General features: G+C 41.5%; 1 protein-coding gene across 6 annotated transcripts in view; it reads left to right on the forward strand.

Moving 5' to 3' along the window:
- Astn2 (astrotactin 2) overlaps positions 1 to 27,976 on the forward strand; it is an 851,054-nt gene that overhangs the window by 343,900 nt on the left and 479,178 nt on the right. For all 6 annotated transcript variants that reach the window (XM_047524417.1, XM_047524419.1, XM_047524418.1 and 3 more), the window contains one exon: positions 27,051 to 27,218. In XM_047524417.1, the coding sequence (XP_047380373.1) occupies positions 27,051 to 27,218 (168 nt within the window). The remainder of the gene's footprint in view (positions 1 to 27,050; positions 27,219 to 27,976) is intronic.

Here is a 27,976-nt window from a genome sequence, read left to right on the forward strand (position 1 = left end):
GGTTTTCCTAATTTCTCTTTCAGAGGGTTCATCACTTATGAATAGAAATGCATTAGATTTATGTGTATTGATTTTATATCCTGCTACTTTGCTGAATTCATTTATTAGTTCTAGAAGTTGTCTAGTGGAGTTTATTGGATACTCTAAATATAGAATCACGTCATTGGCAAATAGTGATAGCTTGAGTTCTTTTCCTATTTGTAGCCCTTTAATTTCTTTGGTCTGTCTAATTGCTTTGGCTAGTGTTTCAAGGGTGATGTTGACTAGAAGTGGTGATTAGAGAAATGCAAATTAAAATAACTCTAAGATTTCATCTAACTCCAATTAGAATGTCTATTATTAAGAACACAAGCAATAATAGGTGTTGGTGTGGACGTGGGGAAAAAGGCACACCTGTACATTGCTGGTGGAGTTGCAAATTGGTGCAGCCACTCTGGAAAGCAGTATGGAGATTCCTTAGAATACTTGAAATGAACCCACATTTTGACTCAGTTATCCCACTTCTCGGTTTATACCCAAAGGACTAAAAATTAGAATCTACATCGTGTACAACCATAGAAACAAAATGATACACCCCATTAGTGTAAAATGAATCAAAATGCAGTTTGTAAAAAATAAATTAAAAATATTTTTTAAAAAATTCATAAATATTAGCATACTGCAGTAACACAGTAACACAGTGACATCAATGTTTATAGCAGCTCAATTCACAATAGCTAGATTGTGGAACCAATTTAGATGCCCTTCAACAGATGAATGATAGAGAAAGTGTAATATATATACACTGTAATATATATATATATATATTATATATATTCTTATTTATTCAGCCATAAAGAAGAATAAAACAATGGCATTTGCAGGTAAATGGAATTGGAGAATATCATGCTAAGTGAAGTAAACCAATCCCCAAAAGTCAAAGGCTGAATGTTTTCACTGATAAGTGGATATGATACATAACGGGGGTGGAGGGATGGGGGTAAGAGAAGAATGGAGCAACTTTAGATTACGTAGAGGGAAATGAGAGGGGGGAGGGGCAGGGGTATGAAAGATGGTGGACTGAGACAGACATCATTACCCTATGTACACGTATGATTACATGAATGGTGTGAATCTACATCATGTACAACTATAGAAATGAAAAGTTGTACCTTATTTGTGTACAGTGAACCAAAATGCAGTCTGTAAAAAATAAAAAAAGGAAGAAAAAAAAACAAGTTACACCTTTTTAAAAAAAAAAAAAGAAAAAATAAGTTAAAGCCTGGATTTTGACTCAGTGGGGCAATTTCCTGGCATGAGTGAGTCCCCTGGATCCAATTCCCAACACCAAAAATAAGTAAATGGACAAACGAATGAACAAATAACGTTAAGAGTAGAATACTGTTTTCCAGAATCTGAGGAAACCAGGGAAAAGGGAGATGTGAAAAGATTGGCCAAAGAGCACTAAGAGTTAAATAAGAGAAATATGTTCTGATGTCCTGTGCTGCAGAAGGGTGACTGTAAACAATGAAAATACACTGTAGGTTCGAAAAGTCTGGAAGAAGGGATTTAAAATGTTTTTACCACAAAAATGGTAAATGTTTGAGAAGACAGATATGTTTACCCTTGTATGAACATTGCACAATATATAGGTATATAAAAACATCATATGGTGTAACATAAATTTGTACAATTTTGTGTCAATTAAAAATAAATCTTGAAAACATGGGACTCAGAGACGTTAAGTGTTTTGACCAGGTTAACACACAGAGGTGAAGCCATATAAAAACTTAAGTTTATGCAAATCCTAACCCAATGTCTTGCCATGCTCCAAGCTTCCAAAGAAGAGAAAATGATAATTATCATTTGTCTTGAAAAGGGAAGAAGCTCATTCTGGGAAGCCTCAGGAAGCCAAACTTGAGCTCGCTGGGTGATGAGGATAGTGAGAGATGACAGAGGATGAAGTCTTGATCTGGAAATGCCTTCTTCTACTGTTGACTTTGTGTTAGTTACTTAAACTTTGTAAGCTTTGGTTTCATTATCTATAAATTTGGGATAATAGCAATGCTTACCTCATAGACTTATTGTGCAGAATAAGTGAAATAATGCTCATAAAGCTTTTAGCTCAGTACCTAAGACCTAGTAATGGCTCAATAAATCACATAAATGTTAGCAGTTGTGATAATATTTTCTTAATACTGGAAGGGGGTCATTGCAAGGTAATGAGTCCCCCGTCATCGAGAACCTCCAGAGAATAGATGACCATATTGTGTGAAGCCAGAGAACAGAAGGACTGCTCTTGGATGGAGTACATGATATTTTGATTTGGAGCCATTATATCAGAATCTAAATTTTAAAACCACTTCAATTTTGAGGACTTTCAGAATATGTTTGTTATTCTTTTACTGCCTCATTCCTGATGACCATCCATTCCTTGCCTAACCTCAGAAATAGGGTAAGAAATCAGAAATGGAGAAAGAACAGGAATGTCCCTTGAATATTTTTTGTCACTAAACACAAACACATACACCTAAAGCTATGATTTAATATTGATATGATCTTTGCATAAAATTACCTGTAGCAAAAAAACCTTTTTATTCAGACCAATTTAAACTGTCAACCTCGTCTTTCTGGCTGAACTAAGACGGTGTTCAGGTCTTCTCTGTTCCCTGTAACTGAGTTATTTGGAGTCTGTCTGAGGATTCTTCCTGAGCCTAGGAAATCGACGAGTGCCTTGCACATTAGGATAGTGAGTTCATTAATATGCCACACGTGTCGCTGTTTTTGAACACAAATTTGTTTACAATGAATCTTGTCTACATTTATTTGCTTCCAACCATACTTCATGTCTTCCAACCCAGGAGAGTAAGCTGATGTGTGGCTTTGTGCCTTTAATGAGGAGTGAGGTTCATAATAGGCTGTAGAGCTAGTTTGCAGTGATTTGAATACATGGGAGGAGTATTTTCAATTCTTAGAAGGGAGAAATTACACCACAGTGAAAGTGGCTGCTCAGCCACACACTGCCAACCAATTTATTTTTAAAGAGGAGTTCCTTGGACATCCTGCTCTCTGGAATCATCCCAGGCTTTGTTTCACAATGTTTGGTGTTGACTGCAGATCTCTGAACATCATGGAACATGTTAATTGGTGGAGGTGCTATACAATACGGCCTCTGCCTTTTTCTCCTCGTCTCATTTGCATGCAGTTGATACTGTTTAGATAGGTGGACTCTCTTGCCTCATAGTTGCTGCTCTCTGTGACTTTGCTAGTTCATTATTCTCCACCGGTGTACCCCTCTAGGTTTCCATTTATTATAATCCCACCCATCTCTAAGCCATGACTGAATTTTCTGTTTTTTTCTAGAAAACCAACCTCAGTGCATCTCCCATAGATTAGTCTCTCCTTCCTTGATTATTACATTCAACTCTATTTTTACCTTTCAAATGAACACAGTTTAACTCCACTAACTTACTGTCAGGTATGTGTCATTGAAACAATTGCCTTAACCTAAGAAATGGCCTCCTACGTTCAATCTAGCCTCCCTCCATTTTTTTTCTCAATGCTTAAAATAGAATGATGGTTTAAAATAAAACAAGATCTCAATGAGTTATGTTTTTCCATAAAACTGCTCAATGGCTTCCTTTGACATTTGTTACAAAGACTGCATTTCTTGACATGGCCCTTAGAGGTCAGATCCTTGCCCACCTCTCCAGTCTTACCTCACACCACTGTTTTTATTGACTGGTTCCTTAAATAGTCTCTGTTGCCTTCTGCCTCAGGGCCTTTGCACATGTTTCTCTCTCTTCCTGAAAACTGTTCTCCATTTCCCCATTTGTCCCATGAATTCATGGGTGACTGACCTCCCTTTATCATATCCTAGCTTCTGTTGATCCTTTACTAATTATTCCCCTCGAACCCTGATGTTTTCCCATATTAAACTTAATTCTACTATAATTCCATACTTACCTTGTTAATGTTGGTCTCTCCCACTAGGTTGGAAGCTCCATAAGCCTAGAGAATTTGTTTATTTTTAGATCAGATTTAGCACCTGGGACAGTATCTGAAAACCAAGTAGGTGCTCCCCTAAAAGCATTTGCTAAATGAAAAAAAAAATGAATAAATAAGCAAGATCGTGCGTAGGCTTAAATTTCTTCAAGGTCAAGGGTGACAGCATACTCATGTGCTGACCTATTGTAATGGCTCATCGAAGTTCTGACTTAGTAGACATATAATAAATTACGCCTAGGAGGGAGGACCGGCAGGTGGACCCAGGTGGCTTGAGAAGATTCGTCCTGGAGAATGACAGGGCCAAGGATCTGAGGCTGCCCCTGTTTTATGATTGACTTCCCTCTCCAAGGTCTTTGCCCCAGCCCCCAAAGATAAGAAACTCCAATCAAACTCATATGCCTTCCCTCAACACCAAAATGAAACAAGCTTTACCCAGAGCCCAGGAAGGGAGGAAAATATAAATTGAGCTGAGATTCAGAACACCCATGGGGGAGGTGGCGATGAAATACCAATAAACCATATTAATATGCTGAAACCAGGAAGAATAGGTTGAACTCCAACCCAGACTTAATAACTATACGTGAGAGAGTACAGGGAGAAGGAAGGCTGGGTTTCAGTCAGAATTAAAATGAGATCTCTAATGAAACTGGTGATATAATTATAAACTGGAAAAACTTTTTCCTTCTCTTTTTTCTTGTACTTAATGGGCAACTTGCTCGGCAGTGGCCTGGAGCTGGTGCTGAGAGCTGTGGATACCCCCTAGAGTGGGCTCTGTTTCTTTCCAAACCTCTTCATTAGGAAATCCTTAGTCCACAAACCTGCAGAAGGAAAAATGTGCTTCAGATCGTTTCTTCCTTAAATAGTAACTGATACCCAGGTTACATGTGGCAAAGGGTCCCGGGGAGAGCAAACCTGGGAAACCCATTCTAAGCAGTGGAATATGTTCAACCTTTTAAAGATATCAAGGCAGTCAGTGGGATTGGGATTTTTTTAATGACGCTGTGTGCTAAGATGTTAGCTTGGCTTCCAACCAGAATGAATCGTTCCCAATTTACCTCCTTAACAAAAGAGATAACTGAGTTTGACGTCCAAAATTGGAGACTAATTTGTGTGTTTTGATAGTAGATTAAGTCCAAAAATATGTTCCCAGGAACTGGGGGCAGAGGGTTCCTTCAAGGGATAGTACAACTCACTTTTATCTCATTGATAATCCCATTCTGTTGTTGGGAGCTGATGGCCACTTTGACTCAGACTGGGAGGAGGGAATTCAGGGTGGGAGCTTTGATGAGATGGAGTTTCAATCTGTAGCATCAGATGTCCCAGCATTATCAGGTTGGTGTTTGCAAAATGGCATAGGATTGAGGCATTGGAGCGGTGCTTGGAGAGAGAAGGTGATATGAGCCAGGGGGTAAGTACACTGATCTATGACCTAGAAGATGTGGGTTCTAGACCTAGTTCTTCTGCTTTCCAGTTTTGTGCCCTTGGATATATTCAAACACCCCCTGAGCTTGTTTCCTTGGTGCTCCTACTCCTTGCCTCAAAAGAGAATTGGTAGGCTGAGGCATTTGAGTGAACTTGGCAAACTGTGAGAGTAGGCATGACTTAGAAGGATGCTGTACCTTTCTCTTACTATCTGTTCATAATTTTATTATTTATAAAGACAAGTGGAGGGTTGAAGTTGGGTGTTAGTGGATGAAGCTAGGTATGTAAAAGCTACAGTGTTAGGGAGTTTGGTCTCTATTGGCCGGAAAGAAGAAGGTAAAGACTTGAAACTCTATTCATGACACCATTTCCTTGTTCTTATAGAGTCTGTTGCTCCCCTCTCTCCCTCCTTCCTCTCCCCCTCCTGCTGCTCCTGGCTTTCTGTTCTGGTTTGGATCTGGAATGTTCACCCAAGCTCATGTGTTAAAGGCTTGGTACCCAGTGCAGCAGTGTTCAGAGGCCTGGCTTTTGTAGAGTAATCAGGTCAGGAGGACTCTAACCTCAGTCTCAATGAATTCATACATTGATGGACTTATGACTGACTATTGGGAGGTGGTGGAAACTGTAGAAGGTAGGATCTAGATGAAGGTAGTGGGTCCTTGGAGGTGGCCCTTTGGACACTCTGTCCTGTCCCCAGTTCCTTCCTCTCTCTTTCCTGTCTGCTTCCCAGCCACCATGAGGGAGCATCTCTGCTCTGCCAGATACTCCCACCATGATGTCCCACTTCATCACAGCCCACAATGATGGGGCCAAGCAACTGTGGATGAAATGTCTGAAACTGTGAACCCAAATAAGCCTATCCTCCTCTAAGCTGATTTTCTTAGGTATTTTGTCACAGCAACAGAACACTGACTAACATGAATATTTACTTACCACCTTCTCTGTGACATTCCCAGTTACTGTGGATACAGGTGTAGATAAAACACAACTTCTGCACCACCCCCTCTAGTTTAGTGGCAGTGGGAAACAACAAGCAAATAAAAGATAGCATGGCAGGATTCATATTGACCCTGTGCTGGAGGCCGTGGAGACAGATAAGGGGCAGCCATGTAGGCAAGCTGGAGATGAGGAGGGAAGCCAAAGGGAGAACATCTTGAGCAGGTACTTTCAGAACTAGGTCTCTGAGCCACGGTTGCTTGCCTGGAAGTGGGTAATGATTGACTGCAGAGTTCCCAGAGAGGGATATGGACATTTTTGGCTTCATCTATATAGACCCTGTTGTAGAATCCTAATGGTTGCAGTAACAGCACTGATAAATGGGAACATTCCAGAACTGTTGCTAAGTGCCAGGTGCTGCTTTAAGTCCTGTGCAAGGTATTACCTCATTTAATTCCATGACCTCATGAAGTAGGACCAGTTGTTATCCTCGGTTTAAGGGGCATAGGGAAATTGAAAGGTCATGTGAGCACAGAGACCACCTCCATGTCACACAGGCAGCAAGGGGTTGACTAGAATTATTTCAGATAAGAAACCACAAAATGCAGTAGAAAAATTAATTCAATGATTAAGGTTAGGTCCTGGCTCTACCATAACTTTGCATGATTCTGATCAGGTCTGGGTTTCCTCATTTTAAAATTGTGGGAGGGGAACAGGAGGATGCTTAGCATTTTCCTGCCCTAAGCAGGAGAAAAACTGGGTTCAATGCCTATAGTATGTTATGCTATGCCAGACACAGAATGACAAAAACACATGTTCTCACATATTTAGTTTAGTAGAAACTAAAATCGATGATCTGTGGAAGTGAACTGTAGCACAGTGATAACCAGAGTCAGAATGATAGCGGGCAGGAGGATGGGGAAGGGTCATGAATGGATAGATAGAATAATTAAGTCCTCTATAGCACTCTAGGGTGACTATAGTTCACAGTAATCTATAGTGTTTTTCAAAATATCTAGAAGGTTATGAAAGTTATCTGCACAAAGAAATGATAAACGTTTGAGGTGAAGGATATGCTCATCACTCTGATTTGATCATTGCACATTATGTACATGTGTCAAAATGTCATATTGTACCCCATGAATATGTATGATCATTGTGTCCCCCTTCACTTACCGGATGACATGGGGAGAACTCCCAGGTCTTTATGCAGCCATCATGCTAGTGTCCCCAGTCCTCTCTCTTCAGACTGGTTAGGTCCAATCTGCAACCAGATAGCCCTGAGCAAGGATGCTGGGAGCAGAGGCAGCTGAGCAAACTTTCCGCAGCCCACAAGTTGCCATTTGAAGAAAGCTTAGAAGGATCACAGCCAAGCTTCTGCAGGGACTGCAGGCTCCCAAGGCTGTCTGGATGAAAAAGAAAGTGGTGGGAAGCCAGGCTGTGGTGGGAAAGTGCATCCCTATCTCTAGCTCTCAGCTCCAGATGCCAGGGGACCTTGAACATCTCAGATGCCAGCAAGCGTGTGGAAAGGGGAGACGCAGCCTATTCCAAGGGGAAATGATGAGATGAGATGGGAGGAATAATTAAACCTATGCAACCCCCCAACCCTGGGACCCAGAAATGCCTTGCTATTTTTCCTGCCTCCCTACTCTGCCCCTCTGGATTATCTAAGCCAAATATATCTGCAGCTGCTCAGCTTTGGGCTTTCCAGAAGCTGTTGGCAAATTTATGAATCTGTGCTAATGGCCTGGGCATCAGGTCCTGAGGCAGAGTTGTCCCGAAGCAAAGACCACCCCTGAACCTCCTGTTTATTCCTTCCTGTGCTTTAACCCCAGTTCTGATTTGAATGTTATCAGTCCATCCATTCAGACTTCAAACTGACATTTGCTGAGCATCTGCCTGCTTAGAGCCAGGACGCCATTATGGGAGAAGTCCAAACACAGTCAGCATTAAAGGTGGGTGAGGTCGGGAGAGAACAAGAGATTGAGAATCTGAAAAGCTCAGGTTCAAATCCACACTCTTCTCCTTACTTACTATGGATCTTGGACAAGTCACCTCACTTCTCTGAGCCACCAAACATACTATCTATAAAAGAAAAGTAATAAGTACCTGCTTCACAGGGTGATGGTCAGGATGGAATAGAGGATGGCATGAAAATAACCAAAAACCGATGGTCAGTTAATGCTAATCATGCCCTCGAAGGCTTTGCCCCTGCTACTTAAAGTGATAGATCTATAAAACAAAGACTACAATAGATGGCCAATCATAATCTGCAGCTGGACAGCACATAGACAAGAGGCAGCAATGTTGCCAAGGAAGCCTGGAGTGTTCTCCACTGGGAAGGTCTGGGAGAAACTTCGGGGGAGTGGGGTGGGAGGAGTTTGCTTAGACCTTTTCCCATTTAAGCAAACTAGATGAACAGGGATTGGGAGTGGAGTCTGTACTTCTGTTGGAGATGGGACAGAGTGAAGATAAGGCATTCTTCCAGGCCAGGAGGACAGCAGGAGCAAAGGTCTGGCAGGAGCAGGTAGTGTCCAGAGCAGCCAGAGCCCCATAGTGGCATGAACGGGACTAATGTGAAGACCAGTAAGGAAAAGCAGGGCCCTTTGTGTGAGGCTTTTAACACAAAAGCAGTTAAGCATCATGGAACCACTGACGGATTTTAAACCAAGAAGTGTAGGAGTCATAATTGTTGTTTCAGTTTGTTAATTTGGGGATCAAGCTATAGATTGTACACATCTGGGTTCAGATGCTAACTCTCTCTCTATATTCATTACTGCTCAATGGTACCTCCACTTGACCCTTCTGTCTTATTTCTTAATCTGCAGAGTTGAGAATTCAATGAGATGCCCGTATTGGGTAGAACGTTTGCATACAGGAAGTGCTTGGCAGCGTTAGCTTTTGTCAGCATCCTCATCATCCTCATCCTCACTCTCCTGATCTGTGGGTTCACCCTGTTAAAGGGTCTCTTCTTTTCCTTTTTGCACTCAGTACTTTTGTAATTACCCATTTGGTTAAGTCTGAGCTATACTCACACTTTGTGTGGCTAATACTTGGTTCTGAATATTTCCATCTATGTAAGCTTGAGATAGTTATTTAATCTCTCTCAGCCTCTCTTTGTTCATCTGTGAAGTGGGGACAATCACAGTAAGTCACCTCAATGGGCGATCCTCCTTGGCATATATCCAATATTCAGTTTCGGACCAGTAGTCCTGCCATTGGAAGCCCCCAGAGGACAGGGAAATGTCTTCTTTCTGCACAAACCCCAATTTCACAGTCTTCATGAACTGACTGACCACAGTGTGAAAGGCAGTTTGAGGTTGCCAGAGCTTAAGGCAAATGACCCTAGGAGGGGGCTGCTACGTTTAGTCCATATGATAATGTTTCAGCAGGAACATTAGAAAAAAGAAAAAAGATAAGGGCATAAGCTGGAACTGCAGAATAAGTGCATTTAAACAAGCAACTGATTGCAGCTAGAGACCCAGAGAGCTGGGAGTTGCAGGTGATATGTCATTTGCTTCCTGGGATTCCTGATGGGCTGGGGTATCCAGACGTTGACTCAAGAAGCCCAACTGGAGGGGAACCAACTGGGTAACCACCTGCCCTTTGCAAAACTGTGAGGCATGGTATTGAGCGCACGAACACCAACCCGAGTCCGTGCATTCAAAACCTAACTCCACCTTCCTCCTCTGAAACTCGAGGACGTGGATGCATCATAAATCAGTCTGTTATTGTGAAGATTAAATGGTTGTTAACTGCAAGGGCTTGGCCCATGGTAGACATGCTCAAGTACTTGCTTTTATTATGATTCTGCTCATGCACCAGTTTCCTAATATGAGATCAAGAATCAGATGCCCACCTCTTGGTTACATTTGTAGGGATAAAAACAGTGAGAGACAAAAAGGAAAAAAAAATGTCAATAACTCTGAAGATCATACAGTATTAGGACCTTCCCAAATCCTGCCTGGATGAAAATTATTCATAAGACATGTCACTGTGCTCCGAGCAATATTAATTTGCCAGGTCTCTGTAGGTCACTCTGCTGAAGGCTTGAATGGTCTGAGTAATATCTTGGGTGATGTCTCATCACAGTATTAGGGCCAGTGTGGAGGATGGAGAAAGGGATCAGTTTGCAACACCCATACAGGTGCTGGTGTGACCTGCAATTGCAAAGCTTCTGGGGATGGCTATTTCCTGCTAATACTCAGATCCAGCATTAATGTGCGGGGCTGGGGACTTGCCTCTGTCACAGAGGCCAGCAAGGAGCACAGAAACCTGGGAATGGGAACTGGTGTCATGTTTGAAATATGGAATCAATTTAAAATGGCAGCTTCTACCACCTCAGAAGGGAGAGTGTGGGCACAGAGGTGAGGGACCACAGTGGGCATGTTGCCAAGGAGCTGGCTTGGCAATTTCCTAAATTATAGACTATTAGAGCTAAAACTATCTTTTCTCATTCCCCACTTCAGGCATCTCACATGCAGCCACATGTAATGGCTGTTTCCTTAGGGTCTGGGTCCTCCTTTGCTCCTTTATAAAGATTTCTTTCCTTTTGCATAAATCCCCAGTCCCTCCACTCTTCCTGGCTGCTGTCTTCTTGTGCTTCGGCACTCAGCTCAGGTGGACATTTGGAGGAAATGTTCTCTGGCTGTGCAGAGGAGGCAAATGTCCCTTCCCTGAACTTCCAGAGGTCCCTATTATGTTGTCATCTCAAGGTTGACAATGTTCCCTTATAATGTTCTGCCCAGCAATTTCCTGACTGAGCCATGCACTGCTTCTAGGCATGGACTTTTTCTTCCACCTTTATGGCCTCCACATTTTGTTCTGGTATCCAACATAGAGTTGGAGCTCAGTATATGCAGATCCATTCCCTATTCAAGATAAAAATAAATAAATAAAACCCTCATAAAATAAGTCTGAGACATTAATCTTGTTACTGTGATTATGGATCCTATTGAAATTTTATTTCCACACTCGAAATCAGGTCATAAGATTTGGCAATGAGGTAGATTCTTCAAAACCAATCCTGAGGCCAGTAAACCTAAGTGGCCTTGTTCTCAAAGCTCTATCCAAGATCAGGGTGGAAGGTGGAGATTGTTCTCACTTAGGTAGAGCTCAAAAATACCTTGGGGAAAACAGAGGTTGAGCTGAGCCTTAAAAGCTGGGTTGAGCTTGAAAAGATCCCTCCTCTTCCACAAAGAACTCATCTGAGGATGGAATGAGAGTGGTTTGTGCAAAGAGTAATTATCTCCAGCTCTCCCCCTCTCCCAAGTGACCTGCTGCATCAGCCCTGAGCATACCTGACCTTGCCCCTTCCCATCCTCACACCCCAGTAAGATTCACGCAGGTAACAAGCACACACTTGGGGCATACTGGCTGTTCCACACTCAAGGTGGAGACATCATATTGGCATTTGGAGCCCTCTAGTTGCTTTCAGTCCCCATCCTTCTGCCCTCCAGGGAACACATTCATGGCTAGAATGCAAATAAAATAACATTAGATAATCCTAAGAATAGCAGGTAAAAGTCACCATGTACCACTGATGTGCCCATCAGTGAGCTGTTTACCTATAATGCCTTATTCAGTCTTTACAGAACTTTTCCACACATTGAACCAACATTTATTTCATGCCCCTTGCATGTCATGGAGCGGCAGAGACATTGTGCTCTGAAGGACACACTAGTTTTGGCTTCGTGTTGCTTTCGTTCACAACAAGAAACAGATGCCAGTGCAAATTCTCAGAATAGCAAAGTAAGCTGTGGTATTTGTGTGAATCGCTGTGTTGAAGAAATCAAGGAAGCGAGCTGGGATGTCCTGCTCAACTGTGGTGGTCAGGAAGAGCTCTCTGAGGAGACGGTGTTTAAATTGAGCTGTCAGGGCAGAAGAAGGTGTATCCCAGGCAGGAGGAGCAGTAGAGTCAAAGCCACTTGAGTGACTTGGAAACTAGATCAAGGTCAGTGTGGCTGGGCAGCCTGAGCAAGGTGGGTTGCAGAGTTGAGCTGGATGTGGGCATTCCTTGATGGAATTGCTCTCAGATTCTTTCTGTATCTTCCTGCTTGACAATTTTTTTTTTCTTTCTGTTGACTTTTGTACCAGGGATTGAACCCAGGAGCACTTTACCAATGAACTACATCCCCAGCCCCTTTCTTTTATTATATTTCATTTTATTTTTTTGAGACAGAGTCTCACTTCATTGCTAAGGGTCTTGGTAAATTTCTGAGACTGGACTCAAACTTGGGATCCTCCTGCCTTGTCTCCCAAATCATCAGGATTACAAGCATGTGCCACCACACCCAGATTCCTGATGGTTTTTGCTTCTTCTTCTCTTACCTCTAGGCTTTCCTGAGTCAAGAGACAGACTGGCCTCTTTTACCCCTTTTGAACACTGTTTTAGAATCAGCCCCACTGTGTGTTGCAACACACACACACACACACACACACACACACACACACTCTGGGATGCCTCCCTCCATTGTACTCCAGCAACCAGCTCACTCAACCATCCTAGGGGCTTGACCACCAGCTAACAGTTGACCTCATGGGGTCCGTTGAGGAAAATGAATTGTACTAAGCAACTTGAATATTTGAAATTTTAATGACAAGTCAATCAGTAAGGCAGAATTTCAGGCAGTGAGTGACAAGTATTTTTTTTAAAGAATTTCTCCCCACCTCACACATATTTAAATCTGATTTTCAAAATCACTGTCCTTGTCTTTTGCCATAGAAGATACTATTGGGGAATCTCAGAGCACTTTCCCATAATGGAAATGAGCAAGTCCAAAAGAAACACACCAGCAACTAATGGTCCTTTTTGCCCTGGGATACCATCTGTGATTATTTCTCAGAAGTGATCTTTAATTGTTTCATCTAAAAGGTATGCATCTTCTTTGCTCTGCTGTCTCCTCGTAGAGGCTTGTGAATTGGATCCAGCTATTAGTAGCACTTACTAATTTCCTCTGAGTCTTGCTGGCTGAAGTGCCAGGCTTGGAACAACTTTTAATTTTGTTTTTAATTAAATTTCAGTTGTTTCAAATCATTCACTTTTAATGCCATTTCTTTGCAGTCCTCAGAGGCAGCAGGAGCTGTGTGTTCTTGTTTATGCACATACACAATCTGATGTGTATGTATCCATGGCACGGCTAAAGACTGACTCCTGGCTGAGGTCCAGAGCAGGAGCAGGCAATTAGGAAAGTAGAAATGAGTCACAGAACAGGCTTTTGTTTGTGCAGCTATATCCAAAGCTAATATGATGCTTAAACGGGAATCTTGGTTATTGTATTTGTTTTTGCCAAGCTATATTTGAACAAGGCAGCGTTCTCTTTTATTTCACAACAGAATGATCAAATACATGTAGGTAGTAATAGTAAAAGAATACTCACATTTATTAAGCATTTATTATGTGTCAGGTAGTGTTTTAAGCACTTTACATGTATTACCTAATTTACATTAAAAGTGAGTAATTTGAAACAATGGAAATTTAATTTACATATATTACCTCCTACAGTCCTATGAGATCATTATGCACATTTTTATAGTGGAGGAAGGAAAGCCCATTTAACTGGAGCGTTGTTAGTTAGTGGCAGGGCCAGAACACAAACACTGGCTGCCTTTCTCCATATTTCTGCCCCTCAACATAACTCTGGTCTCTCTCTGTCTCTCAAACACAGTAGCCTTCATCATCTAAATTAATTTAACAACCAAAACAAAAGGCCCATTGACTGATTCTTTGCAAAAGTAAAATCATGTGAGCTTCATTCTATGTCTTCTGCTAATGCCCATTCCTGTTGTATAAATGTGAATGTGCACCCTAGGGGTTGGTGTGGAGTCACAAATTCATGGTTTGGCTATTGAACTGTGCTCATTCAGATACTTAGCACCTCAGAATATGTACAAAATGTCCTGCATGTCTTCTAATTTAACTGTCATCATTTGCTAGACTATTAGTTCCAACTGGAAATAGAACTCAACTATTTTCTTTGTGAGACACTTCATATACTCTGTTCCCTTTATGAGAAACATTATTTCACGAACACTAACACCCTTCCTTTTCTATTACAACATCACATGCCTGTGCATACACACACATGCATACCACCCTGCTGGTACTCACAGAAGCTCATTCCTTTCTCTGCTACACTCATTCACTCTTGATGGCCAACTGCCATGTCTTTCTTATTCCCCATTCTTGTTAGCCACACCTAGCATGTAAGTGGTGCACAATGGACACATGTTGATAGGTTGTAGGAGTACATGCATTCAAATTGTAGGAGTATGCATTCAGATTGTAGCATGCATACATTCAGATTGTAGGAGTACTTACATTTGGATTGTAGGAGTACATGCATTCAGATTGTAGGAGTACATACATTCAGATTGTAGGACTACATGCATTCAGAGTATAGGAGTACGTGCATTCAGATTGTAGAGTACATACATTCAGATTGTAGGAGTACATACATTCAGATTGTAGGAGTACATACATTCAGATTATAGGAGTATATGCATTCAGATTGTAGGAATACATGCATTCAGATTGTAGAGTACATATATTCAGATTGTAGGAGTACATACATTCAGATTGTAGGAGTACACACATTCAGGTTGTAGGAGTACATACATTCAGATTGTAGGAGTACACACATTCAGATTGTAGGAGTACATACATTCAGATTGTAGGAGTACATGCATTCAGAATATAGGAGTACATGCATTCAGATTGTAGAGTACATACATTCAGATTGTAGGAGTACACACATTCAGATTGTAGGAGTACATGCATTCAGAGTATAGGAGTAAATGCATTCAGATTGTAGCATACATACATTCAGACTGTAGTAGGAGTACATGCATTCATAGTATAGGAGTACATACATTCAGATTGTAGAGTAAATACATTCAGATTGTAGGAGTACACACATTCAGATTGTAGGAGTACATACATTCAGATTGTAGGAGTACACACATTCAGATTGTAGGAGTACATACATTCAGATTGTAGGAGTACATGCATTCAGAGTATAGGAGTACATGCATTCAGATTGTAGAGTACATACATTCAGATTGTAGGAGTACACACATTCAGATTGTAGGAGTACTTACATTCAGATTGTAGGAACACATACATTCAGACATTAAACTCAAAACCAGGCTGCTGAGAAATAAAGTGATGATAGATGAAGTACAGTACCCAGAGTGTAGACTTGTGGATTTTATTTTAAGGTTAGTGTGTAACTTTTGCAAATGCTTTTTTGTGACATGGGAATGATGGCAACTCTCTTTGCCTTTCCCAGAACTCATAACAGGGTTTGGCAGGTGAAGGGTGATTGATGAGAAATCCTTGGTGTACCTGGGCTGCAGATCTCCTTTGTTATCTTGCTCCTGGTACCAATAGTATATACTTAGGCAGCTGTTCTCATCCATGCCAGACAATGAAATCTGTTCCATCAACATAACTGTTGAAACCTCTGATTTTTGGAAGCTTTGCCCCATGTAGTCCTTTGTAACATCATAAAACAATTAGATTTAGGCTTAGCATTAATTTGAATTATTGTCCAGTTTCCAGAAAATATCTCCTGGAAATGTCATGAGGATGTATTACATGTCTTTGGAGATATTAAGTATTGAATTACAATATTATGTCACCTTCGCCTGCCACTTTTTTCTCTCCCTCTCAATGTGGTGTGATTTATGTTTCAGCCACCACCATGGGAAGCTCAGTACTCAGAGAAATAACCAAAGGTGAATGTTGACTGAGGCCAAAAAACCCCACAACAATAAAATATCCTAGTAGTGTGGACAGGTTTTCACTGAAGTGAGAAGAAAAGGAGGTGGTCCAGTATTACCAAGCTCTGGACTCAGATGAGCAGACCAGAATTCTAGTTTTGAATCATGAACCTTGTTTCTCTGTGCTTTAAGACATGTACCTTTAGCCTCCTTCAGTCTTAATTTCCTTGTCCATGAAATGGGCAGTGTTTCTAAAGTCAATTAGATTAATATTAACAACAGCAGTGGTAGCAACAATAAAATTTTCCATTTGAGAAGTGCATTCAATGAGTAAGACATACACAGTCACATTTAATTGTCATGCAAATGCTATAAGGCAAGTACTTTGCATCCTCTTCTAGATGAGGACACAAAAAAGAAATACTGAGACTTTCCCAGTGTCACTCAAATGGTGAGTTTAAGGGAAAGTTCTGGATCTAGGTTGGCCAACCTGGAGGTCTGTGCTTTTCCTACTGAAGCACTTTCTAGACAAAAGAAGAAGGAAGAAGGCAAGAGATCTGGAGAAAAAGAAACACACACACACACACACACACACACACACACACACACATACACACATACATACACACGCATGCACGCGTGTGCACAAGCACACTGACAGTGAGAGACAAAAGCAGGCAGGTGCCTGGGCCTAATTTGGTCAGTTGGCATTGAACCCACAGTGTAGTAATGAAACAGATCCGGGGAGGAATTGCTAATATGGTTATTCTTAGTGCTCACAGTTGTGAGCCATCTTTGCCAAACAGCCCCTGACGTTAGTGCAGATTCCTTGGGAAAGACAGAGAGAAGTATATCTCATAGGAAGGGACAGACCCACAGAAGAAGGCACTGGACAGGGAAGGTACTTTAAACTGCTGGATCCAAAAGACCACAAGCATTTCAGTTGGTACTTCTGCCAACCATGCATGTCTCGGTCACGAGTTTGGCAAATGTACTGAACCTAATATGTGCCAGGTGTCTTCCTAGGGCCACTGGTGCCTGCAGCACATCTCCACTCCTTCCTTACCCAGTGTACCCCAGGATATTGTGAACATCAAGAGATGCCGCTGAGATAGCTATAAGTCAACCTAGAGGAAATGAGTGTAACCTGGGTAGGGGAGAGCAAAGTGACTTTTTCAAAATTAAACAATTGTCTGCCTGGCGGGACTACCATGTTGCACAATTTCAGGAGGCAGCATCTATGTGGGACACAGTTGTTATCTGTGCTTATGTGTGTGTACTCATATGTATGTATATATATATACATATAAGAAACCCATGCCCATATCTGGTTGTATACACCCATGCAAAATATGCAGTAATAATGTATTATACCTATGAATAGACATATAATTGTACCTAGAATGCATTGCTTCCTACATAAAACTTGTCCCCTAGAATGGTGCTACATAAAGACCCTGGCGAGGTACTGTACTTTCCATAGGAAATTCACTTAAATTTTATTTAATGGCCACAGAAACTCTATGAAGGAATATAATTCCCATTGTGCAGATAAGTAAATGGAGGAGGCTTGCCAAGACTAAGTGATTTATTCCAGGATCATACGGTAAGTAGTATCTGGGCCGGGATTTAATCTGCCCTCCTTTGACTCTTGTCAAAACTCTCATCTGAGCTCCTATCTAAGTTCATGTCTTACTTGGGCAGCTGACTGAGAGAAAGTGATTTTCTCAGTATTAGAAAGTCAAAGCTAAAGGACCTTTGGGTTTTGGGAGCAACTGTCTACCATGTTCATTCAAAACACACTGATCTCAGATCAAAAAGAAATCCAACATTGATATTGGACCTGACGCATAGATTCCCAGTGACATTATGAAGAAAGTTTTTTTTAAGAGAATAAATTCTTCAATTAAGAGTAAATAACTCTTTTCATCTTTAACCAAAAATCTTCCTTAAAAATTAAAAAAGTTAAAGAAAACTGAGAAGCATTTCATGACTTTGTTCTTTTCCCATTACTCAGCTTGGTACCAAATTGTTGTATCCCTAGGGGGGCGGGATACTTTTTTAAAATGTCAAAACTTCAAACATCCTTTGTTCAGACTCAAATACCCCTAACTCAACTTTGAAGCAAGAACAGGGATCTATAAAGGCATGTAGAATTCTGTGGCAATCTGTTCATAGCCAGACTTTGATCACGATCTGAGGTGGGGAATACAGAAAATGACAGAAACAGAGCCATTGCCCAGAGGAAATTTGGGCATAGCAATTCAGGGAGATCTCCATTTGGGCAGAGGGAGGAGGAATGAGATACAGCTCTATTTGAAAACTGCTATTTTTCTAATATAGAACACCCACAATCCCAATGGCTTGCCCACCTCCACATGGCTTCTCTGGCATATCTGGTGATGTGCTCTTCAATGTGTCTTCCATAACGTGGTCTTCTCAACACGTCAGCATTTCCTTTCCCGAGGGGGAGTGCTAACCTCATGTCCTCTCTTAGCTCCACAGAATCTGCGTTTGGTGGTCAGTATGAAGTCCTGCAGCAAACGTGAGCTAGAGGTCACAACACTTGGGTTTTATGCCTGCCCTGACACTTTTCTGCCATGTGACCTTTGGAAGCAAGGTCACTGACGTCACCTCCTCACAGCATCGAGAGGGTGGGAGTCACGGAGTCTGGGTTCTAGGTAGACACGTGGGTCATTTATTATATAACAAACAGGGGTATGCTGTGAGTCGTGTACACCTCACAGTGTGTACCTACACAAGCTAGGTGGTGCAGTCTGTCACCCACCCAGGCCACCTGGCATGTGATTCTGGGAGAGCCTTTTGCTCCCATGGCCACGATGAGCAAAGCAACACCAACTCAAATCAAGCACACAAGAAAATGGTGCAATAAATAGACCTGGTAAAGAGGAGCCGTCTGCAGCTGCTATGGATGTAACAGGCCATGGTATTTTATGGTGAAGTTGTTTTTAATAGGTAGAAGCCTACACTCTGTGTAATGATAAATGCATACAAGTAAATACATAAACCAGCAACGTGGACAATCATTATCAAGCATCAAGTTCCATACATAGTTGTGCATGTTACACTTTCATATGACTGGCAGCACCATCCGTTTACACCAGCATCACCACAGTCACATTATGACAGCTATAATGTCACTGGGGATAGGAGTTTTTCAGCTTCTTTTCTTCTCAAGGGACCACTGTCAGCCATGAGGTTCTTTATTGATCAAAGCATATTTATGCAGTGCATGACTACACTTCCTTAGTCCCAGTGGGATCTTGAGCTCATTGGTCCCTTTCCTGAACTTGAGTTTCCTTATGTCTAAAAGAAGAGGGTGTGACTGCAGCAGGCATCGTCAATGAGGAACAACCCACAAAGGAGTGACACTGGATTCTCAGGGGCAGGGCGGGATAGCCTTACTCTTTTTACATACACTAAAACACAATATGTAAACCATACAAATACTTCATAAGCAGTTGCATAATGTATCTCTAGTGTTAAAATTTCATGAATGTGAGATGGCTTGTGAAATGTTTTAAAAGGCTACTTAAAGTAGTGAATTCTGGGTTCAAAGAACTCTGTTTTCTAATATTCTATAAAATTAAATATGTTACTATTATAATATTCAGATCTGCTCTGTGACTAATCTAAGAAGATTCTAATCTCAACCAAGTTTCTGTCTTCTTCAGAGCTTGAAAAAAACAGTGTGTTTTCTTGTAAAATGAAGCAAAATAAAGAGATTGACCTCTTTAAAATAGCGACTGGAACTTCTTGGGATTGTCTTGACTTCTTTCCCCCTCTTGTCGTTTGCATCTTATTCTCATACTATATATGCACCATCATCTCTCTTCCAATGTTGTCAGAAGCATTTGGAACCAGGTTGGACATCAGACTGAGCATCTGAGGAATGGATGAAAAGAGCATAGGTCAGACTAGGACTTTTATTCCATGAACCCCTGAGTTGTCCATGTGTAGAACTGGATTTCATTTGTTGGTTTCCTTAGTAACACTGTGCATTTTGTTTTATAAATTTGAAAAATTTATTCTGAAAGGTAATCCATAGGGATCCCTGGCACAGAATAAAGATTAATGTGTGAAAATGGCAGAATTAAGAGATATTTGTCAAATATGACAGTAGTAGTGTCCTGATTTGCCACGGCTGCCATAAAATTCCAAGATCAAAGCGTCAGCAGGGTTGGCTTCTGCTGAGGCCTCTCTCCTTGACTTCTTGTTGGTGGCTTCTCATTGTGTCTTCACAGGGTTGTTCCTCTGTGTGCATCTGTAGTCTAATCTCTTCTAAGGAGGACATGGGTTGTATTGGATTTGGGTTCACCCTAATGACCTCATTTAATTTTGCTTTACCCCAAGAAGCAATGGCCCTGTCTTCAGATACTGTCACTTTGGAGGCAATGAACATTAGGAATGCAACATATACATTTAAGGGGAAAATGATTCAGCTCATATCAGGTAGAGACCTTACAGAGGAAAAGGAAACAGGAAACAAAATTGCAGGAGGGAAGAAAGAATGAAGGGGAAGTTCAGGAAGTGAGGACAGAGCTGACTGGTGGATAACCCTCTCTGAGACCCCTGTAATGATACCCCAGACTTGCTGCTCTCAAAAATTGATGACTCCTAGCTATCCAGATGGTCTCAAGCTTGATTTTAGCCCCTGTTTTTGCAGCTTGATCACCCACTCATTAAATAGTTTCAGATAATGGTAGGAGGTAAAGGTAGGCAAGCCTACCTGGGCTCCATGGGCTAGAGAATAGGGCAGTAGTGGACACACACTTTGGAGATCTGTTGAGCTGATGGCAGATGTGGACCTTATTTTTCCTTCATCAGAGTTTTTTTTTTTTTTTTTTCAGTAAAGACATTTCTCCCAGGTCCAAGACCCCAACAGGTAGAAACCATGGTGATGAAAGAGAATAAGGGGAACCTTTAATTATTTCATACCCAAAGAAAGCAGGCAACGACAAATGAATACTTTTGGCCAAAATAATCCCTGCACTTCAACTGGGAAGACCGTCTTTCATTGGTCTGTTTCTCACTCACCACTGTGACCAGAGGTTTGTTTTGAAATGTTCATCCGAGGATCTCAGAGGTCTGTCTTATGATTTGAGGTATAATGAAAGGGATTTGCAGCTGCTGTCTGGCTCTCCAGGCAATTTTTATCTGGTGACACCACCTTCAGTGGTATTTTTAGTTCTCATCTGTAGCTTTCTGTTTCTTTGGGGGCTGATGTGCCTCTGGCTTTTCAAAGAACATTACAGAGTGGCCTGAGCTCCCCAGCTCACCCCTGATCTATGCTGCACAATTACAGAAGCAGGCTTATAATCAATGTAATTGAAGATCAGAGTTAATGAGGACCTCCGTGCCCGTGCAGTCCCCTGAGCAAGGCTGGTCTTCAGATGCTAGATAAGGAAATGATTGGGCTGAACTGAAAATCCATTTGGCTAATTAGATGATGTATATTCCCACAAGGCAGTGGGAGAAAAAACCCGTGTGTGTGCGTGTGTGTGTGTGTGTGTTATGTGTGTGTGTGTATGTGTGTGTGTTTAAAAATAAGGAAACATGACATTTTGAAGTTGAGAGCTTTTGGCAGAGATTTATTTCAGAGTCATTCTCTCTGGGGGGATCTGTATGAGTATCTTAGAGAGGAATCTTAGAGCACCCAATAATGGGAGTGCATTTTTAACATGAAGCCAAGAAAATAAAACAGAAGTCCAGAAGAAAATTCAAAAAATATGAGGCACATGGAACAATGCATTTTACTCCTTTGCTGGGCGGTATTTATTCCCAAGACATGCCAGACTTTATTTAGAGATTGCTTCTTGATACTCTTTGACTTTAATATTGCTCCTTTATGCCTCATTCTTTCCACACCCACTCAGCATCTTCTGAGCCTCCACTACACCCTAGGAACCATGCTGATTATAGAGCTAAATAAAGTATGGTCCGTGTCTTCAATAAGATGGGATAAGTAAAGAGGGGAATGGGAATGGACACTCAAGCTTTGCCTTAGAGTGGCCACGTCTGATCTGCCTTTCTGGTCTATGAACTCAGTAGACAAACCTCATCTTTTATTCACCTAGAGCCCAGTACAGGGCTTGGTGCTTCATGGTATCTAGGTGCATGAGTCAATGGATCTGCAGCATGGCATGTGCAGGTACAGGTTGAGTGATATTCCTCCTAAGTATTAAAAGGGTTAGTAGAAGTATAAGCCAGGTCTGGAGTTGGGCCTTATAGGGTGAACACAACACAGGTTGTCATATACTGTGGGGAAGATAGTCCTTATGCTTCTCTTCCTTCACCTTGACTTCTGTCTAGTTTGTTGTTCTTGTTACCATTTTTCAGGATCTGGCTTAAAGGTGAGTTTTCGATGCTTCCTCTGTGAGATTCCCTTTTTTTCTTCTCCTGATATCCAAAGACAATGTCTAGCCTTTTCAGGAAGTCCTCAACACACTGTAGCTTGTATTATAGATATCAGGGTATATATTCAATCACCCTTGTTGATTCCATAATGTTCTCAATGAACTCAGCCCATTTCTTTGTCTCTCTAATTATTAAACAGGGAGGGGTTTACTAAATGTTGGTTAAATGAACACATTAAATTCAACGCAAAGTCTCTTCTTCGCATTATCCAACACAGTATTCCCCTGCTACGTCGCCTTGCTCCTTCACATAGAACCTTTCTACATGAGTCTGTACTTTAGTTATCCATTTCCATGCTCATGGGGTATATGAGAACTCAGGGACCACTACAGTGAAGTTCAAGTTTTAATTTGAAATTGGGGAGAGCCTGAAGGACTAGTCTTATTTTCTGACCTTCGCAGGATGGAAAAACAATAAACAGGGGGGCATCAATTCAGAAGCATTTCTGCTTCATAAAACAGAGAAGAAATTCTCTTCTGAGTGAGAAGAAATTCAACCTAGTCAAACAAGGAATTTTGATATCATTAATGACATTCTCCTAGCATGTGACAGGCATTTTAGTAAGAGCTGAATTGAAAAGGACTAATGAATCACAACCTGTTTCCTGTAGGAAATCAGTCTATCTGAGAAAACAAAAGTTCTCCAACACTATATGCACTAAAGACAAGTATGCAGACTATCGGAGGCGGAGTGAAAGAACAACAGAAAACAACCCAACCAAAGCCCCTACTTCCCAAGACAGTCTGGAATAACCAGAAAGTTCCAGCTCTGGAGGATGAACAGTCTTGCTTCAGTTTTCACTTTTGCCCTTTGCTAATTGTGCACATCTGGCCAGATCAATTTCTTCCCAAACTTCATGTCGTGATTACATGAATGGCATGAATATACATTGTGTACAACATTAGAAATGAAAAGCTGTACCCCATTTGTGTACAATGAATCAAAATGTGTCTGTAAGAAAAAAAATTTTAATTAAAAAAAATAAAAATAAAAGAATGCCATAGAGTGGGAGCTCATAAACAAGAGAAGCATATAGTTCACAGTTCTGGAGTTGTTGAGTCTAAGATCAAGGTTCTGGCAGACTGACCTGCTTCCTGGATCAGAGAAGATCATCTTCTCTGGGTCCCCATAAGATGGAAGGGGCAAAGGGAGCTTTCTGGGGTGTCTTTTTTGAGAGCATGAATCCCATTCATGAGAGTTTCTCTCTCATGACCAAATCATATCCCAGAGACTCAATTTCCAAATCCCATCACATTGGGAGCTAGGTTTGTAGATTGGGGAGGAGGAACATCTACTCTGTTGTACCTACTTTTGAGCCACTTCCTTCCAATGAAGCTCATACTTCTCATATTTGATACCTCCTAACTAATATTCCATTTAGAATTCAAAGTTCATAAGAAATCCAAATAATAATCAAAGTGACTCTGGTTAGGTGAGAGTTCACAGTGTGCCCTGAACGTCACATTACTGGAGTGGATACCCTAGTGTTGCAGTCTCCAGTTAGCACCAAGGCACTTATTCCACAGCCACCAGGAATGTTGGTGGTTGTCCATGTGCAGAGGAGTTCTTACTAGAGAAATGTCCTTCATTGAAAGGGAACACCTCATCCAAGGTTATGTCCCCTTTCCAGGCCCATGACTGATTCACGTGGAAGTACAAGGGCTGCCTTGACTTGAAGCAACTCGGAGGGACCATCCTGGTGCCAGAGTGCCCATGGAACTGGCTAGGGCTTGTTGAGACTTCCCAGAAGTTTGACTTCTCCCTCTGCCTAATCCTGCTTTGCTCACCCCCTAATAAGAGTGCCCCCATGGGGCTGGGGAGATAGCTCAATTGGTAGAGTGCTTGCCTTGCAAGCCCAAGGCCCTGGGTTCGATCCCCAGCACCCAAAAAGAAAAAAAGAAAAAGAAAAAAAAGAGTGCCCCCAGGCTTCCCAACATGCCAATCTCAGACTTTGCATCTGTTTTCTGGTGATCCTGACCTAAAACAAATGATTTGTCTCCTTGAATCTGGATCTTAACCCTATGAAGGGGGTAGGTATCCATGCTTTTCATAGGTGGTAACTAAAGGCTTGTTTTCTTGCAATAGCTGGCAGAACTAGTAAGGAGCAGGAAGAGGATGTGAACTCCTATCTCGCTGACTGTTCTCTTTATCACTGCACTGTGTCGCTTTCCTGAAGAAGCAGGATTAACCAAATTCAGCCCTGGGACATAATTCAATATCCATCCCTCAGTCTTTAGTGAGAATAAATACAAGAATTATCCATTTAAACAGCATGACTGTGCTTTTTAAAAGAAAAATCTGTAGTTGATACTGATGTTCGGTGCCTTGCTCAAGGACCCATGTGACATGTTTCTGCTTGGGCTTAGTTCCAGTGGGGGAAATATGGCTTTGCAGATAGATTTGCATATCTTCACTTGCCAGAAATGTGAAATATGGAATGCAACAGACTCTTTCCTTTCTCTCTTTTTTTTTTTTTTTTCTCTTTCTTTCTATCTTTTTTTTTCCTCCTGTTTTAGCTGCCAAGGACTTCAGGGCCAAATTCAAGGGTGGTCATTTCCTTATCTCAGCACCTAATGCTGTCTGTCTGCTCCTGCTATTTGATGTAGACATCTCTTCCATCCACATCAAAAATCCTATTGTCTATTAAACTTTCCCTGAGAACTCATTCTTTAGGTGGTAGAAGTTGTCATATTTACATGAATTAGAGAAGATAATCATAGCCTGCTCTGCCCTTACCCGTTTCAGGGAACCTTCTCCACACAGCCTTAGGTGCTCAGGCAGTCAGGTATGGACTGCTGTGCTTGCATCTCCCTGACCATTGCCCATTGGACCACAGCAGGTCACCTGAGGCAAGCTGAGTGCCACCTTAGGTCAGCCTGCAGTCTGATATGATGTCACAGAGAGCTCTCTGTCAAACCAGTCTGATACTTATTAACTGAGTCCTTCTGTAGGGAATTCAAATTGCATCATTGGAGACTTTTTTGTTGATAGTGAGACAGAGAGAGGCAGACACAGCAAAGAAGCCAAGTCATGTTAATTATGAAACACAATTTAACGTCCCCTGTAGCAGAGGTTCCTAAATCTGCTGTGAATCCAGAATCAAGTCCAGCTTGGTGAAGCTTAGACCTATTTGGACTCATATTTCTTAAGCCTGTGAAATACGACCTTTGTTTTTCTTTATTGATATGCATGCATATTCACCATTTACAACACATTTGGCAGCCACCCTGAATGGGCAGCAGTTTCTTGCCTCCCCCAAATTGATGTGTACATCTGTGTTCACATAGACATGCATGTGGAATATATTTGAGTGCACATATTATTTTATGTATTATTATGCATGCATGTACAATATCTTAGCATATACAATTATAAGCGCATGTATGTTATCTGTCAGACTGTATGAATTAATGAAGGTCATTTCAGAACACGGTTCACAAAAACAGAGACTTTTGTCCTCTGTGATTTTGTGGAACAGATTTGCTTCACCATTGTAAAACTATGAATTACAGTAAAAACGTGAATCTTCAGCCTCCCTTGAAGGAAATCTGATCTGGTGCCCTAGCTTTTAGTCCCACATGGCAAGAGCCTGCTGGAGCTGCTTCCCAGCTGCCCACTGTGATGGAGACTGCAGTGTCCCTTTGATCCAAGCCGCACCTTGTCTCTATTGTTTCCCAACATCTAAAGTTTCACTCTATGACTAGAGAGTTTTCCTTTGAGGGTTTTTTTTCTTTTTTAAATCTTTTCCCGTTTCTGTGTCCCTATCTCTATCATCTTTTCCATCTTTTCCAGAATAAAAATAACAATAAAAAAATAAAAATCAGGCTGGGGATGTTACTCAGTGGTAGAATGATTGCCCAGCATAGGTGAGGGCCTGGGTTTGGTTTCCTTTCAGCAGAAACAAAACAAAACAAAACAATAACAACAAAAATATATCTGTAACAAAAGTAGAGCAAGAAGCCTGATGTTATTTTCTTGTTTTACACTTATCCAGTTTCTCCCATAAACATCACTCACCCAGCATGGGCATTAGTGATCCTTAATCTAGAGGGGGGTCCCGGATGACAGGGACATTAGCTATTTTATTCCTTTTGAAATTTAACATTTAATCATCCTTCACTAGAACAAGTCAGGGGCTGGCTAAGAACTTCATCCACATTAATTAATTTTATTCTCCCAGCTGAGGTGGGTCTCATTAATATTTCCATTTACAGATGAAATCACCAAGGTCCAGAGGAACCAAGTGACTTACCCAAAGTCAAAGGCTAGCCGGGATTTGAACCCATGTCCCCCTGAGTCCTAAGAACCTGCTCTTAACCCCTAGGCTGAATTCTCTCTCTCTCACGTCTGATTTGTCTCTGCCTCTGTTGACTTGTGGCACCATACTGTCAAAATATAAATGCTCAGTAAAAACTTTCAGACTGGTGAGATCCAGTGTCCAGGGCAGGAGAATGGTGGCTTGAATGTATCTCTGATTCTGCAGCATCAGCAACAAGACCCTAAAATCGAGGAGAAAGTAGCTGTCTTTCTCTCTTCACCCCCAGGGAGCAGCTTCGTGGTGAGTGAAGGCAGCTACCTGGATATCTCCGACTGGTTAAATCCGGCCAAGCTGTCCCTGTATTACCAGATCAATGCCACCTCCCCGTGGGTGAGGGACCTCTGTGGACAAAGGACAACAGATGCCTGTGAGCAGCTCTGCGACCCAGAAACTGGTGAGCCATGGGAGATGGGGCTGGGGTTACCAGGTGGGAGAGTGTGGGCTGAAGGCAGGTCTGTCCTTTCTGCCTAGAGAAAGGATTCTGAGCCATTGACAAGGGGCTTGATATAAAGGCCCATCTCTCCAGTTCATGTTTTAACCATGTGCTTCCATTTCCTGGTAAGGAAGGAAATTCATAGAGAATCACAGAATCTCAGATCTAGAAAATTCCACAGAGAGCATGTAGTTCAAGTCCAGGAAGGCAAATGGTCTGAATGTCAATAAAGATACCCCTAAGTTCAGATCCTGCCTACCTCTTGTTAGCTGGGTGTTCTGTAGCAAGGCACTGCATATCTCTGAGTATCAGGAAATGAAAATAGAATCCAATCAACAAGCTAGGCTATCCCAATAGCTCTGGAGGCTCAGGCAGGAGGATTGCGAGTTCAAAACCGGCCTCAGCAACTTAGCAAGGCCCAAAGCAAATTAGTGAGACCCCATCTTAAAATAAAATATAAAAAAAGGGCTGGAGAAGTGGCTCAGTGGTTAAGAGCTCCTGGGTTCAATTCTTGGTACCACACACACACACACAAAAAAAAAAACTAATAAAAAAACTAATAAGAATGTTGATTAAATTAAAAAACACATGGAAAGTTACCAGCATATTCATTCATTCATTCATTCATTCATTCATTCATTCAACAGATATTTCCTGAGTAACCAGACGTGTTTTTAGATATTGAGAACACAATAATGAACAAAATAAGCAAAAATCTC

This window comes from Sciurus carolinensis, chromosome 14 (genome assembly GCF_902686445.1).
Source record: "Sciurus carolinensis chromosome 14, mSciCar1.2, whole genome shotgun sequence".
In the NCBI taxonomy this organism is placed as follows: Eukaryota; Metazoa; Chordata; class Mammalia; order Rodentia; family Sciuridae; genus Sciurus; species Sciurus carolinensis.